Below are 16,086 nucleotides of genomic sequence, written 5' to 3'. Positions count from 1 at the left end.
AACGCTGCTCTGTTACAAGCAGTGGGCTGCCACAGCACAAGTCTTGACAGGAGGGCTGAAATTAAAATGGCATCTGAATCCAACTACTTCTGCTTTCCCTTGGAAGTGCAAACATGACTGGGGTGGACAGTTGAAGCAGAATGTGGTGGCCAACATTAATTAATACGTGGGGGTGGATGCTGGCTCCAGTTTAACCTTCTAGCAGGACTGCTCCAACAGCTAATGGATGTTGCAGCAGCTTGTGTACGGAATAATTTATGAATTTGGAAGGACACGATTCCAGAGAATGTGGGTGAATGCCAGTGGTTTGCAAACCTCTGCCAATGGTCTTGTGAGTGGCGGGCTGCTGTGGGAAAAATAACATAGGATTAGTGCAGGGTGATGTTTGGAAGTGTCCCACTTAGCTCCTAAAGCCCGGCCCCTGTGCAGAGCTGCACTGGGTTCTCAGCAGGGCACGCTGAAGTAGCAGAAGTGCATTAAATATGCACCGAACAAGAAGTGGGAAGCAGCACAAGGAGATGTTTTTAGCTGCAGGCTTTTCCCAAGCAGCATCTTGGTCGTTCTAGAGGACTGTTTCCTCGTTCCAGGTAATTGGACAGCCTGGACACATGCCAGATCACTTGATCTTTTACCTCCAGGGCAGCTCGTTCCCCCTGCAGCCCTGTCCCCTGGCTCGGGAGCTGGAGTCGGGCGTCTTTTGTGCAGCCGAAGGAATGGACCCCTTTCCTCGGCACCAGGCTCCAGAGCCGGATGTGAGCCCAGCAGCCCTCCAGGCCTCTTTCCAGCTCTTCAGGCTCCTGCTTTTAATTAAACTGTCGCGACACTGGGACAGCCGGAGCTGCCTGGGATCCCAGAAGCCAAAGGTCCGGCTCACAAAGGTGTAGGGGAGCCTTGGAATGCGGATGGGAAGCCTCTGACAGCGCATAAGGCAGGATCGGTGCCTGCCTCCCACTAGTTGTGGTTTGTCTGCTCTCTGCTCATCCCTCTGCTCTGTGCCAGGGCTGAAAACATCTCTGAGGTCTGGTTTTAATAACAGGGTATCCTCGGAGCTGAGGGGAACCAACCTTAGGGGATAGCTGCCCCTTTGCAAGCCTTCACTCTGCAGAAGTTGATGTGCACCACTTAGCTGTGAGGCTCCTTGTGGATTTGAGATAACTGCAGAAGGCTCCAAGGACATTTGCTGCACTTCATCTGTGTTACCTGGCATTTCTTTGCACTTTATGCCTCTAGGCTCAGTCGCACAATAGAGCAGTGCTCCCCTCTGAGCAGCTGCCTGCCTGCTGGATCGCTTCTTCTCCTCATGGAGCTCATCCCTTTGCCAGCCATGAAAACATCTTCCTTCACACTTCCTGGCCAAGTGTTGCTTCTACTCCGTGTGTAAAGGACTGCTTGCTGCCTCTCCTGTTACAAATGCCCGTTGTTCGCCTGGACGGGTTGAAATGCAGCAAAATCCTTGAATGTTCTGGAGATTTGATACATACCACGAGGTCACTGAACATGCAGGTCTGCAGGAGGCTTTGTTGGGATGCAGGATTTGGGAAGAAGTAGCAGCTAGGGGAGGTCTGCTTCTGGAACTCGTGTGGGGGGAACGCACCAAACACTGCGTTGATAGGAGGTTTTGGATCAAGTCCTTGGAATTATTTGTAAGTCCAAAGATAATTTTATTGTTACAGGATACATTTAATTAATATCTGGAAGATAGCCACTAATGTAGGTTTGTGTATAGAAAGACTGTTAGTACTTTCCGTTAGGAATTGTTGTTTTCTACGTGTAGATGTTCAAATAATAGTTAGTGTTAATAAAACTTAGCAACAGCCAAGAGCAAAATATTTTTCTCTTGCTTATTTCCTTGTGCTGTACATTTAGACACTGTTCTCATTGTTGGCTTTTTTTTTTTTTTGAGCTGTGTATGTCCCTTTTTGTAGAGCAGAAAGGAAAATTGTTCACCGACAAAAGCTAAGTTTATGGATATTACCAGTTGGCTGAAGGTTCAGGGGCTGGGAGCATCTGAACCTGCTGACACAAGGGGACTTGAGGGTGTCACTGGAGCCTGCAGAACCCTTGGAGTGAGGAAGGAGGAAAAGGGTGACTGAACAGGCTTGTGCTGTAGTTAGAGCCACTGAGGAAGGGGGACGTGGGGAGGTTTTTTCACATGCAGCGGCTTATGCCTGTTTTGCATCTGACTTTATTGGCATTATTAGGATTACACTAATAAATCTGCTCTAAACCTGCTTCAAATGCTGTGACATTGCTGTTTGCCAGTGCTGTGCACACTGCCCCTTGCCAGGATTCAGCCCTGGGGTGGAAGCTGTACTCACACAGCTCCGGAGGCTGCTGCATCCATCCCAGCTGTGGCCTTGTTGCCTTTACAATAAAACCCCGCTTGCACCAATGACATTTTTTATTTTCTTCCCCAGGAATTGCCGCCTCAGTTAGAGAGGTGTTTGGAAAAGAGGACCCTGCAAAAGAACCTTGTCAGATAAGCCTGTTGTTGGTGTTGTTGCCTGTAATCGAGGGAGAGGTCCTTCCCTCCTGGATGGAGTTCCCAGGCTCATCTCCTGTGGCAAAACCCTTTTCTTGTAGGGTGATGGTGCTGCCTGAGCCGCCTTTGGAGGCCACCATAAGCTTTGGATTTCTGCTGGTGTGTTTGCAGGGGAGGCTGAGGATGTTCTGGAAAGGACAGGGATGGTCAGCTGCTAGAGGGAGTTGGGCTGTGCTGCCTCAGAGAGAAGCCTTGGTGGCTTTGCTGTGGTGGGGACTTGTTCTGTCCCGTCCTTCACTCTGTGTTACTTTGTCACCAGCAGCTGGAATGCAAGGAAAGCCCCTTTTGGGGGTGGGCAGGAACAAGATCAGCTCCAGAACACAGGCGTGGGTCAGCGTGGGACTCTCGATACTTCTGGGAGTTGCTTTAAATCTGTGGAATGAAAAATTTATCTCTGCTCCAAGTCAAAAACTGGAGCTGTCGAGCTAATCCTTGGATTCCTTGTGAGTAGAGAGTTAATCCTTTCTTCTGGTGCCATAAATGTTTATTTAGCCATGCATTTATGGAGGTCAGATGCTTTGGAGTGTATGTTGGGCAGCTGCTGGTGTCCTGTCCAGGGACTCTTTATGACTTGGAGCATCACCAGGATTGTAGTGGCCATCGCACGTCTTTGTGGTCCGGCCCCTCAGCAAGTAATGGATCTGGAGAGGACTGTGGGAACATTCCTGGCTGTGGGCTGCGTGTGAGAAATGTGTTCTGTCTTGCACTGTCAATTGACTCCAGAAATGTGACATTTCTGTAGCAGTTATCAGTGCACCAAAACGTAAAGGAGGATGAAAAGCCTGATGTAGGGTGGTCTTCAAGTCCCATCTCCTAACAATCCCAGTGTTTTGGCTGTGCTGAAGACCTGGGTCAGATGTTCCTTTTCTCTGGAGGAAGTCTGGCCAGTGAAGTTTTTTTTGGAAAGACAGAACATGGTCTGTCAAGGTAACCAAAACAATTTGCAATTAGTGAGGTGGAGGAAGGAAGTAATTCAGTTGGAAAATAGAATTGCTCCTTTTCATAAAAGTTTTAGTATTGGCTTCCCCTGTTTAAAGCAGGAAAATCAGGACTTTCCTAAGGCAAATGGGGAACTTGGTTGCCTTGAATCAGTTGAGAGCTCAAAGTCTTTGGACTAATATTTCCAAAACTGTCAGCCAAATGACTGAGGAAACCTTCGCCTTGTTCTCTGTGTGCACATTCAGTCTACCTTAATTGCACTTTCATTCTTGCTGAAGATGAAAAAACTGTGTGCTAAGCAAACAGTATTTGTAATTTTCAATATTTATTGATTGCTGACCTTTTCTTATTCACGTCGAAGGATTTCTGTGGCGCCCTGGAAGAGCTCTGTGTGCCATAAGGGGTTCTGTGTGTTCTGTTTCCCTTTCTGAAGCAGATGTGAGGGCTGTGACTCAACACTCAGTGTGTTAGACTGTGCCATTAATTCACTGGAAGCTGGTTCTCTTGCTTTGCTGTTTTCTAGTTACTTGGTCAGAATCACACCCAAGTGTACCTGTTGTGGTGAGAGTGGTAACACTGGACTTGGCTAGACCCAAGATGTTTTCTCTGGCCTTTTACTTTACAATCTCAGTGCTATATGTGCACATACACCTTGCATATGAATTTAAGAAGAGCGGGTCTGAGCCAGCTGTTTTCAATCCAGTTGATACTGGATTGACACTTCCTTTGTAATGCTGGACCAGTGAAGTTTCCCTGGAGAATTCCGGTGTGTATCTAGCACTTGTTTGGTCTCTAAAAGTCCTGGTAGGGATTTTTCCATGAGATGGGTGATGATTAGTTTGAAGTTAGGACCTGTTTGTACTCACTGCTGTGGTACCTGGGCATGGGATAAGCCATGTCCATCTGTGTTACCTGAGGATTTAGGTGTGAAGAGAGCTAGTGGGGTAAATTTGAACTCTTGAGTCCAGAATCAAGAGAAGTGGTGAATAAATGAGCTGAAGCTGTGTGCTTTGATAGGCACAGCTGCAGTGCCCCTCTTGGGAGCTGGGTCTGTGCAGACACTTGGCAGCGTGGCCACAGTGAACCCCACCTGCCTCTGAGCAAGCCAGCAGGGCACAGGATCAGCATGGATCCTGCTTGTGAGTCCCAGGGATGATTAATTGTCCAGAGCACGATCTGGGAGCACCTTCCAGTCTTGGAGCTTGTTGAATAGGAGCTGACAGAATGTGTCCTTGATGTATGGCTGCAGCTTTTTAGGGAGGAACACATGAGGTTGAGGAACTGCGAGGCTGCCCTGCTGGGCTGTGCCTCCACCACCTCAAGGAAAGCTGCTGCTTTTAGTGTCCCAGCGGCCCTTAATTTGAGTCGGGTATTGGAACGGGGCTGCCTTGTTACAGCTTTGTAAGCAAGCCCTTTGGGCTGCTTTCCCTTCTCAAAATCCCTCTTCTGTTCTGGCTGTGTTCACAAGCCTAACTGGACTGGAGCTGGTGGAAGCCTGAAGAAGGTTGGAGGAAAACGTTTGTCTTAATTCTACCTTTTTGTGCCCGGGGGCAGTGTCCCAGGGAGCTCCCTCCTCCCCGTGGGTTTAGCTGGAACCCTGCCGAGTTCATCTGTCACCCTTCCCTCTGTGTTGAGTCCCATGTCAGGCAGTGCCTCCAGCTTTGAGAGAAGTATAGATCCGATGACTTCAGGGCCCGTGGTGCAGCTGTTTTCACGGCTATTTTAAGTGCATGACAGAAGGAAATGGCTGTTGGGTTTTTCCTCTCTGCTGCCTTGCTGTACCATGTCAGTGGTGGTGTGGGACTGTGGAGCCAGAAGGGCTGGAAAAGGGCAAAGAACTGCAAGAGAGACAAGTATTTCTGATGGCTAAACAGCATCATGCCCTCCTGCTTCTCCCAGCTGGCTTCTGTCCTTGTTATCAGAGTTGTTTTTAACTCCTAAGGTGCCACGTTCTCAGGTCTGACAAAGACTGGGCCTTCTCTGGTCCTTGCTGGTGTCAGCTGGCCCGGAGTCATAGCCTGACCCGGGTGTCGTGTCACTGTGCCGAGTTTCAGGGCTCAGGTGAAGGAACCCGCAGCTCTCCCCGCCGTGCCTGGCTGAGGGAATGGCTGGGGGTGCTGGGTTCCCTTTCCCTGCGTGTGGCATTGCAGAAGGCCAAGGGCAGGGAATGGAACCTCAGTGAACCACACGCTGTCTCCTGAAGCAGGAGCAAGGAGCAGGTCGGCGTGGGGAGCTGCCGCGAGCAGCAGCTCCCGTTTTATTCTCTCTGCCTCACACTGGCGGTCAGAGAGGTAATTGCACTGTCAGGAGAGAGATTGGCCAGAGGAGCAGAGAGCATCTGGTTCTCATTGGGCTCTGCCTTTGGATGGTCTTCATTCTTGTTTGTCACATTATGTCTTTTTTTTTTTTTCCCTTCCTTCCTCTCTCCTTTTTTTCTTTTTTTCCCCTTCAGTGAGTTTACAAGCCTTGCTGGAATGCACATATGGTCCTTATCATCCCTGAAGTCCAGCTTTTTTTTTTTTTTTTTTCTTTTTCTGGTTAGCAGATTGTGACATCAGAGGCTGTTAGAAGCATTAGTCACTCTCCCTCCAAATAGAAAGATCCGTGGTTTTTGGAAACCTGTGGAGGGAAATGTCTTTTATGTCAGTTCTTGGCATGCGTAGAACTGTGAGTGCTCTGAGCTTGTGCTGACCTTTAGCCAAACATTTTGCCTGCCGACAAATGCTCATTCCCACTCTCTGCCTCCCCTCTTGAATTGTCAGATTTTGCTGACTTCCCTCTTTCCAGAAGAATGCAACTGTATCCTTTTCCCTCCACACTCCTGCCGAGTTCCTGCCGCTTGCCAATGTAAGCAGTTCCCCTCGCTTCCCTGCCAGCCCGCCGATGGGATGGGATGGGATGGGATGGGATGGGATGGGATGGGATGGGATGGGATGGGATGGATGCAGGCAGCGTGTCCCTTGTCGTGTGGCAGCGACTGACACTGGAAACCAATATATTTGGTGCTGCACGTCCTGGAGGTGGGCCCTGTGCTTCCCATCCCTGTGGCAGCCGTGCCGTGGGAGCTTTGGGGGGCACTCGGGTTGGGGCACGCTGACTTTAACTCTGGCAGGCTCTGTGTGCGTGGGCTGCACCTAAGCAGGGGCCAGCTTGTGCCTCCTGCTCGCTGTTCCCTCTGTCATTCTGCCCTTCACTTAGGGGGCCGGTCCTGGAGGGAACATCACTCCTGTGTGCTATTCCCTGTGCCTGTGGAAGCTTGTCTAGCATCACCCAAGTCTCTGGGGGCATCTGCTCAGGGGAACCCCTTGCTTGGTCTCAGTGGCAGCCTCCTTTGGCTGGTGGTTCCCCAGACCCACGAGATTTTATCTGTAGAGCAGCATTTTCTGCAAGGAAGGGCAGCACGAGTCCCACACCTGCCCTTCCCTGTCTGCTGCTGCCCAGTGCTTTGTTGGTCAAGTTGCTTCCAGCCTTCCTCCCACAAAATAATCTTTTCTGTTGTCCTGATGCTTGGGGATTAAAAGGAAAATCCAGTAAATTGAGGGAGAGCTGTTTTGTATTCCCTGTGACCTCCCTGTTTAATGAGCAAGGGAGCCAGCTGTGGCATGGCTCTGTTGACAGCGTTCCCCGTTGGTGGGAGCAGAGACCTGGCTCCTTGCTGTTGTGGTAGACATTGCTGGAGGACTGGGGCAGGAGCCTGGTGAGGAGGAGCTGTGTGTCCCTAAGCAGCTGCAGCTGCTGCCCGCTTTTATCGGGGAAGATCAAGATGGTTTCCTGCAGTCCATTCCTCAGGGACAATAGCTGCAGCAGTGAGTCACTGGTGGGGTGGTGGCAGGGAGGGGGGCACAAATCTTCACGGCTTGATTGACACATTAATGTACAGAATGAGAACATGCTTTCCACAGGGGTCTGCTCTCCCTGATAAGAGAAAAGGGGAAAAAAGAAAGCAAGGGGGAAGAAAAACAACCACGGACCTCCCAGACTAGAGTAGCATTTGTCTGAGCCTCCAGCCAGCCAGCAGCAGCGTGGAGCCAGGAACTCCCCCTGCTCTGCTGGTGACACTGATGGTTATCTTACCCTGAAACAACAGCCAAGAAGTCCTTCCTCTCTTTACGAACTGATTAACTGATTGATTGCTATCAGCCCTTTTCTGCTGGCGTCCCTGAATGCCAGGGAGGGGAAGGGAGTTGGTCTTGCTTTCCATGTTCTCCCCATACTACTCATAAATTAATTTGTCCTACAGTTAAAGCTTTGGCCATCCCTTAACCCTGTGTAAGGAAGGGGAGTGGAATTATGGATGTTGTTACAAGGAGCAGGGAGCTTGGCTGTGGCGCAGGCACTGGGAATACTTGGTGCCCTGCTGGCAGGGACAATAGCTCTGGGAGAGGGATAGATCTGTCTCTTGCTGACTACTCTCTGCTTCTGTGCTCCTGCTTTTTTATCTGAGCAGACTAAACTATCCCTGAGGTCCCTGGCTTTGGATGCAGCATCTAAGATGATTTGACCTAGTAATGGGCCAAAAATGTTGCTGGTCTGAGCTGCTGACAACCGTAAAAGCTTTTAGAATTTCTTAAAGGTGCCTCCTAAGTCGTATGGCCTCAAATAACTAAACACTTGCTTCATATTTGGGGTTGATCTCCATGTTTTTCATACCAGCCTTTTTCGCCTCATGAATCTGAGGCTGGTTTTTGTTTTCTTTAACTCTTGGGAGGCCGTGTGAAGCTGACCCCCAGCCGCCAGCAGCCATGGGCCGGGAGGGGCCCGAGGGGAATGTTTTACCAGCAGCCTTAAAGCAAAAGGGGCTCAGCCAGGAGCTTGCTTGGATTGGGGAATAGCCACCATCATGGTTAAGGCCTGAGCGAGGAGAGCAGACTGGAGACTGGGACAATAAATGTCCTTGTGGAACTCTCTCCTTGGCCTTTTGGGAGTGGGGCTTTTTTTTCTGCCTAGGAGAAGAGGAATTTTGCTTTATTTCCAATCAGCTGCCAGACACTTTGGGAAGCATAAGGACCCAGCTCTGCTTTGTGCTGCCTCTGGAGGAGTGACACGGGACCCACCTTTATCTCCCGCTCCCCATCTGCCCACAGATGGACTGTTCCTGACTCCAGTGAGGAGAAGAACTTTCTCTTTATTCCTGCTGGCTCTGCCAAGCCACTGTGGCTTGGGAGGAATGAGCTGACTCTCCTTGCACGTGCCTCATCAGCTGAATTGTTTAATCTTCACTGACTCCCATCCAGCCAAACCCACTGTTTGCCACAGAGCATCCATTACAGCATTGTTTGACCTGTGAAACCACTGCCACCAGGAGCTCTGTGTAAGAAAAACACATCTCCAAGAGCCTTTTCAGGGTTCTGAGACTGCAAACCCGTTCTTGTCTTCTGCAAGGTGTTTTTACCCCCTTAAAATGAAGAGCAGTGGAACGTGGGTTCCTGACAATCAGTCTCTTCATAGTGATGGAAGGTAGCATTTACTGTGTCTCTGGGGGCCTGTCTCTGCTTAGCTTACCCCTTCTCTTCCCCTGCTGCAGTTAAAACCAGCAGCTGTGATAACAGCAGCTCGAAGATTGTTGTTGATCCAAGAAATAGCGACTGTGAGATGCCTTGTAGGGCTCTCTGCAAAGAGAAGTCAAGTGGTCAGCATCTTTCCCAAGAAACAAGCATTTTTTTGTTCATGTTTTTGTTCAAAAACTCCATAGTTTTTGTAGGGGTTAGCACATAGCTCCGGATGTTCAGAATCGCTTCGTGCTCATGGATGGTGAGGGAAGAGGGAGGGAAATGATGCCCTGTAATGCAGGGCTCAGTAAAGGAGATGTGACTGCCTTAAAGGAGGAGTTGTAAAATACAGACTGCTTTTGGGATGTCTCAAGCTCTCTGACATGTGAGGACTTCCAGACGCCCAAGTCTAGCAGCACATCTGGTGCAAACTGGCTGGTCTCTGCAGGAGTCTGTGGAGCTGCAGTTCCACCCATGCTCATCTCGTCCCTGGATCCTGAAGCTGGGAGCAAGGAGAGGTGCTTGCCAAGTAGTTACTCCTTAAGTGTGCTTGTAAGAAGTCAGTGCTTCAGACACTGCCACTTGTCTGTGGCTGCCAAGGCATGTCCCAGGACTGTGTTCCTGTGAGAGACTCCCGAGAAGCCGTTTTAGTGCAGCGGGACGTTTAGGTGCAGTGCTGGGCCAAGGGAGGAGCTGTGCTGAGCTCTGTTCATCTCAGGGGAAATGAGGGATGTGCTTGGGAAGAAGGCAGTGAGCAAGGGTGATGAGATGCTTTTGCACTTGGGCTGAAGCACCTGAGCAGCACTATTGGCCTTCTCTGAAAGAGGAGTCATGTGGCAGGAGGAATAATAAAGCAGTGCCTGTAGCATTCCCGTGGCTTGTTGGTGTACCAGGGGCTCTGGGGTGGAGCAGGAGCCACGGCAGCCTGTCTTTGACTGCTCTTCAGCCCGAGGTGCCCAGTTCTCTGGCAGAGTGGATGACTCAGTTGGGCTCACAGCCCACAGACTGTGCTCAGGAGTTTGTCATGGCAGCTCACAGCTGGGAAGGCAGGGCCATCTGACTTAGCATCCCCTTGTTGTTGCAACACTTCTGTTCTGCCAGACCCAAAGTGTGAATCACTTGCCTGCTCTGCTGCTGATACCCTGAGCAATCAGGCTTGTGGCTCTCCAGCAGAGGCTTCTTTTCCTTGTGGGTGAAGCTGTCCCCCTGAAGAGGTGAAAGCAGAGGCCTGGCTGCAGTGCTGAGTGTGCACCTCTTTCCTCTGGAGAGAAGCAGCCTGTAGCTCCCCTGGGAACGTGTCAGCTTTCCAAGGGCATCTGCCTGCTGCAGAACTGGCTTCGATCGTGTGTGGAGGAGGGATGTAGAGAACCAGTTCCTTTGGCTCTGCTGTCTCCTCTGAAATGGGTATCTGTGGGCCTTGTGCAGAACTGCAGCGATTTTCTGTGTCTGCTCTACTCAGGGAGATGTGCTGCATCCTGGGAACACTGAGGGAGGTGGATGCTTGGCTTTGTGTTTCATCTCTGTCTGTGCCTCGGGCCTCAGAACTTTTCACGGGCGTTTTGATGTTTTGAGCAGATATCAGGCTACTCTTGGCTCCTGTTGTGCAGCACAGCCTGTGCAAAATACTTGGCACTGCCAAGTGCAGAGATAGGTTTTTGTTGATTCCATTGTTTATGTTTGCCACTTACAGGGGAAAAAAAAAGAAAAGTAAGAGGTGGGAAATAAGCCAGAGAAGGTCTGCAACAAAAATAACTGACACATATGAGAGAGATGAGTCTAACTCCTGTTCCTGCTGAGCAACTGATGATGAGGCAGGACTTGCTTTCCCAAAATACATCAGGGAAGGAGATAGTGGTGCTGTGCTGAGAGATGTTCAACGCCCACCACTTTGTGTGAAGCCTGTGAGTCATGGGCCCTAAAATGCTTTCTGGGATCTGCTCTGAGCTCCCTTCCCTTGATCATAAACCCAAGCCCACTGGTTTTTTAGAAACACTAACATTACAAATATTTCATTTAACCAGTTCATGTCATACATCAATCCCAGGGCTTTTCCAGGGAAATCCCTTTAATGAGTCAGTGAGGTGATGGTCTTTCTGGGTGATTTTTCTTTACCTCACCTGGGTGAAGGAGGTGGCATCTCTCAACCAGCTTTTGCTCCAGTGGTTTGGTGCTGGTGAGCTCCCAGCACAGAGAGGGATGGAGCTGAACAGGCTGGTAAATTGGCATTTTCCTACCACAAGCCTGGTTTAGATGCTAAGAGAAGGCTCAGGTATCTAGCCCAGGTGCCAGGCTGTGTGTGTCAGCGTGGCCCAAAGGAGCCCTTTGCCCAGACTCCTGGCACAGACTGAGGTATTTTCACTTGGAGATGTTGTTTTTCTCAGGGAGTTTTTGCATGTCTTTAGGTCTGAGTTCATTTTCATCAATGCTCAGCCCAGATGTAACTAATTTCTCCCTGCAGTTGGTGGCTGGTCCCTTATATTTTGAGAAGGGAAGTGGAGCTGCTCAGCAGTTGTGCAGAGACTGGGAAGCTCTCCACTGCTTTTGATTCTTAACAACCAAAGAGTTGTCCCTGTCTGGTCCACAGCCCACTGATTTTGTGGAAACAAGCTGGTGCTTCCAGCATCTTTAAACCAGGCTGAGGCTGCCCACAGCTGTGATTTATTGTGGCCTTGGTGGAGTGACTCCATTGGAAGGATTTGGCTTTGGAGAAAGGTTAGTACTTTCCAAGTTAAGGACAACCAACTTTAGGTGAGAAATGCTGTGAAACAGCAGCAGAGCTGCTCCAGGTCTCCCCAGGTGGGGGAGTTTTTTTGTTTGCTTGTTTTACTGTGCTCGGGACCTTGGCATGGGAAGAGGTAACTGGGTTGGCTTGTTTTCCTCAACTTCTCTGTGGACTGCCATACAGCTGCTGTGGGAAGGTCCTAAATACAATCTGGGGGTTGTGTCAAACCTCCTTTCTGCAAGGTCTGTGCTGCTCCCATGCCCTCCACAGAGTAGCTTTGGGGTGTTGGATGCTGCCTGCTGAAGCCCCCGAGCAGCTGAGGAGGAGAGCAGGTCACAGGGGGTGACTGGCACCTCTGGGCAGCCTGGCCTGGCTCCTTTTCCTGCTGAGGACAGGCAGAGGCAGCGCCAGGGGCTTTATAGGTCACTCAGGAAATGCTGGGAACAGTGTCCTGCTTCCTCACCTCGTGTCAAATGAGGTGATTTGTAAACCAAGGCATGGCAGAGCAGGATGCTCGCTTTATTCCCTTCCTGTCAAAGCCTGGAAAAGCTGGAAAGAGTTGGAGCTGGCTCTAGTGGCACAGTTGCTATCTGAGCTGCGTCCTGCTGTGGTCATGCTGAGGAGTTGCAGGGAAAGGGCAGGAATGTTGGCATTTCCCTTGTAGTCCTGGGAGGACAGAGCAAGTGTGAGAGCTGCTCCTTCCCTTTGGCACATTGATCTAAGGAAAGCACCACCTTGGCTCTCTGCTCACCTGCAGATGGTGTCTGTCAGGAAGAACTCTTGGAGCTGCAAGCAGGGCATATCACAACCTGTGTCACTCCTCAGTGTGCCTCTGGAGACGGCCAGCCTCACTGGGAAGTTTGGGGAGTTTCCCATGCTGCTGGGCAAGTTCTGAGGTGGAAGGTTGGCTGGTTTCTGTTGTGTAGCCGTGCAGTGGACACGGAGGAGGCAGCCTAAGCTGCTTCACCAACTAAACAGGAGCTGGTCAGCTCACAGCTCTGATCATGTTCTGGCCTCTTTTCCGGGTGTCTGCCTAAATAATCTTAGGGTAACCCTAGGGATATGGGATGCTAGGGCTTCAGAAACAGCATTTTGGTATTGCAGATGGGTAAAGAATCCTGGCTTTTTGGTGACAGGCATGGAGAACCAGTGTGGTGGTGTTTGCCTACCTTGGGATCAGGAACATTTTAGCTCCTGAGCCCCACAGCAGAGATGGATAAGAAAAGTAGAAAGGAATAGGAAGGGAGAGTGCGTTTGGGAGGGAAACCTCGTCTCAGATCCTGTGTCCCAAAAGCCTCTGTGTCCTTAACACAGTCCTGACAGGACTTCTTCCCTGACAGGGGTGTTACAACCCTGCTGAATGCTTTTCTTCTGGGTCTTACAGAACGATGACCTCAGGAACCTCTCCCTGTCTGGCCACGTGGGCTTCGACAGCCTCCCGGACCAGCTGGTCAACAAGTCAACATCACAGGGCTTCTGCTTCAACATCCTGTGTGTGGGTAGGTCACCCTCAGGGGGCACGGCCCCACATTCACACCTTCTCCCTCTGCCCAGGGCAGGGCTGAGCCACTGCACACCGTGCTGCCAGGGAAGTGACACTTTCTTCCCAGAGCTGATCCATGGTGAGATCTAGTGTTCCTCTTTCTCTGTCTTGTCCCCCGAGTCAAAGCATGGAAATTGCTACCTGTTAAAATCTATCCCTTTGATCATGCAGCGGTTCTGCTTTCCCCAAAGGCTGCCTGTAAGGAAACTGAGAGAACTTGGGAACTAAATGTGTTTTTAAAAGGATGTTCACTTACATCTGCTTTTCTCTGGGTTGGGTGTGGAGGCTGTTTCTCACCAAATTACATTCCTTCCCTTCCAGGGTTTGCCTGTCTCCTTACATTCTTAGTTTCTCCTCTTGGAAACGATGCCATTTTTAGTCTCCAAATGATGTACTGGAGAACAAAGGCTGCCACCTGTCCTCTGCTTATTTGATCTGCAAGTTGGTTTAATAGCCTGAGTTATTTTCCCCAAATTGTTCAGAGGGTGAAATAGGAGGAGGCAGTATCTTTTCTTAGCTGTGGTGAGGTAGCTGCTGTCCTGGTGCTCTGTGGATACTCCACAGCTGGGAATCCATTGCTCAGCCCCAGGGAGCTGTGAGCCAAGCCAGTTTGGCTTGTCAGTGAATCCAGAATCTGGTTCTGGAAATGGACAAAACTGCTGGGTTTTTCTCTTAGCTTGGCAGTGCAGCCTGCAGACATCATCTTTCCATTCATTGTTCGTGTAAGCCTCCAAGAGGGGAGCATTGTCCCTTCTAATTAGTTACATTAATTAGCTGGAAAAACCCCACAACTCTCTGACTGTGATTTTTCTACAGCAAATTGAGAATTTCTGTGAGCTGCCTGAAAAGAAATCTGGCAAACTCGACTCCTCTCTGTAGCTTTGCCTGTGAAAGAAGGAGATAAGAGAACAGTTGCAGATCTGCACACTTGAGCTCCCAGCCCTCACGTGACTCTTGTAGCAGCATGAAACCATTTCAATCCAGCAGGGAACAGCCCGATTAGCAGGCAGCTCTTTGATCAAAATGGCATAAATTAATTGCCTCTCTCTCTTGCAGTAAATATGCCTTTCTTAGCGTGATTTAATATGTCTCCATTAGCAGTTTGACCCACCTCTTTTTTTTCCTGATTTTCACCTCATATTAAAGTTTCACACAAACTGCTGCAGTTGGCCAAGGAACAGAAATCTCACCCTTGAAAAGACTTATTGTTTAAAGTTGTGATTTGTGGGAGAGGACAGAAGTAACTTGGGTGTCGTGATTTGAGATTTCTGATTGGGATGTGAAATGCTGCAGAGCCTATCTGGCAGAGAATGCAGCAGTTCACATCAGGAGCTCCCTAAAATTCGCAGCTTGAGCCATGGGCAGTCTGTGCCATCACTTTGGGACTTGGCTTTCCATGTGAGCTGCCTCAACCCACCCCTGCTCACAGCATGGGTAGCAGTAGCTCTTTGAGAGTGTAATTGCTAAACAAACAGTTTTGACTGAAAAATGGGATTTAGGCTAATGCTTTCATCCATGTTACTTATTGCACTGGGGATTAGTGAAACTGTAGTAGTTTAAAAAGTTGGTATTTAAGCAGTGTGCCTTTTTTTTATGAACTCCTTATATATTTCTGTCTCAGATTTTTATTGTCTTAAGTTGCACTGTGGGTTTTGGATGATCTTCTCGAGACAGCACAGCTGCCTTAAAAAAAAAAAGGCTGAAACAAAATCAGGACATCAGACATGGAGCTAGGAGAATTTGCAACTTGCTAGCACAAAGAAAGTTCCTGGGGCACTGGTGAAGATGGGGACTGTCTCTGAAGACGTCTGTTCCCGCAGGGATTATCTGTGTGCACATAGCCAAATTCCACTGCTGCCCAAGTGGAGTAACTCCCTAACCCGGTGAAGGTGCCACAGAAAGAGGCAAGGGAGAGCAGTGGCACCATCCTGACGCTTCCTCTGCCTGCTCAGGTGAAACTGGCATTGGCAAGTCGACGCTGATGGACACTCTGTTCAACACCAAGTTCGAGAGCGAGCCCGCCACGCACAACGAGCCCGGCGTGAGGTTGAAAGCGCGGAGCTACGAGCTCCAGGAGAGCAACGTCCGCCTGAAGTTGACCATTGTGGATACGGTGGGCTTTGGAGATCAGATCAACAAGGATGACAGGTGAGCCCAGCTCTGCCGGGAGGGAAATCCCGGTGCCGGTGCACGCTGAGGTCTCCAGGGCTTCCCTCTGTGGGCAGCTGGTCCCTCGCTGTTCTGGGCGTGTTTCCCAATCCCTAAAGTGATGCTGCTCCTGCCTAACCCTGTGGAGAGAAGGGCAGTGCCAGGGCTTAGGGAGAGCTTTCCTTCTGCTGTTGTGTCCTGGCACATATGGCTGTGGTGGGTGCAATTTGCTCTGTCCTCCAGTTTGAGGCTTCCCAGTCCTCCTTTGCCCTGCTTTTTTTATGGGGCTTTCTTCTAATATTTCTCCCAGTGTGAGGCCTTACTGCTTTCTTTGCATGTGTCTCTGGGGTTTTCAGTGTCTGATGGTCAGAGACAGATTTTCCATAAGCCAAGAAACCCTAGCAGCAGTCATTTTACAGATCCACCTAATGATATCCATGTAGATGCACTTGGTGGAGGGGGAGCACATGGAACAGTTTTCTTTCCAGAAGCACAAACAGTTAATTTGAATAAGGACACGTTACACTACATGAGCTGCTTTTTCTCCAACAAAATGATCCCATCCAAGGCCATGAATGATGCAGTTGTCTTCTGAGCTTTGCTCACAGGCTTCAGTTCCTGAAAAGTCCCTCTTATCTTGTGACTCTTCCTTTCCCCTTTTAAGATGATGAGATTTTGGACAAGCTAGGGGGTAGGTCATGAT

At 49.8% G+C, this 16,086-nt stretch overlaps 1 protein-coding gene across 2 annotated transcripts in view; it reads left to right on the top strand.

The window, feature by feature from the left end:
• SEPTIN11 (septin 11) overlaps positions 1–16,086 on the top strand; it is a 36,004-nt gene that overhangs the window by 11,058 nt on the left and 8,860 nt on the right. For both annotated transcript variants that reach the window (XM_062494053.1, XM_062494052.1), the window contains exons 2-3: positions 13,077–13,191; positions 15,188–15,383. In XM_062494053.1, the coding sequence (XP_062350037.1) occupies positions 13,077–13,191; positions 15,188–15,383 (311 nt within the window). The remainder of the gene's footprint in view (positions 1–13,076; positions 13,192–15,187; positions 15,384–16,086) is intronic.

This window comes from Cinclus cinclus, chromosome 5 (assembly GCF_963662255.1).
Source record: "Cinclus cinclus chromosome 5, bCinCin1.1, whole genome shotgun sequence".
In the NCBI taxonomy this organism is placed as follows: Eukaryota; Metazoa; Chordata; class Aves; order Passeriformes; family Cinclidae; genus Cinclus; species Cinclus cinclus.
The sequence above is the reverse complement of the archived record's forward strand: the minus strand, read 5'-3'. Positions and strand labels throughout refer to the sequence as shown.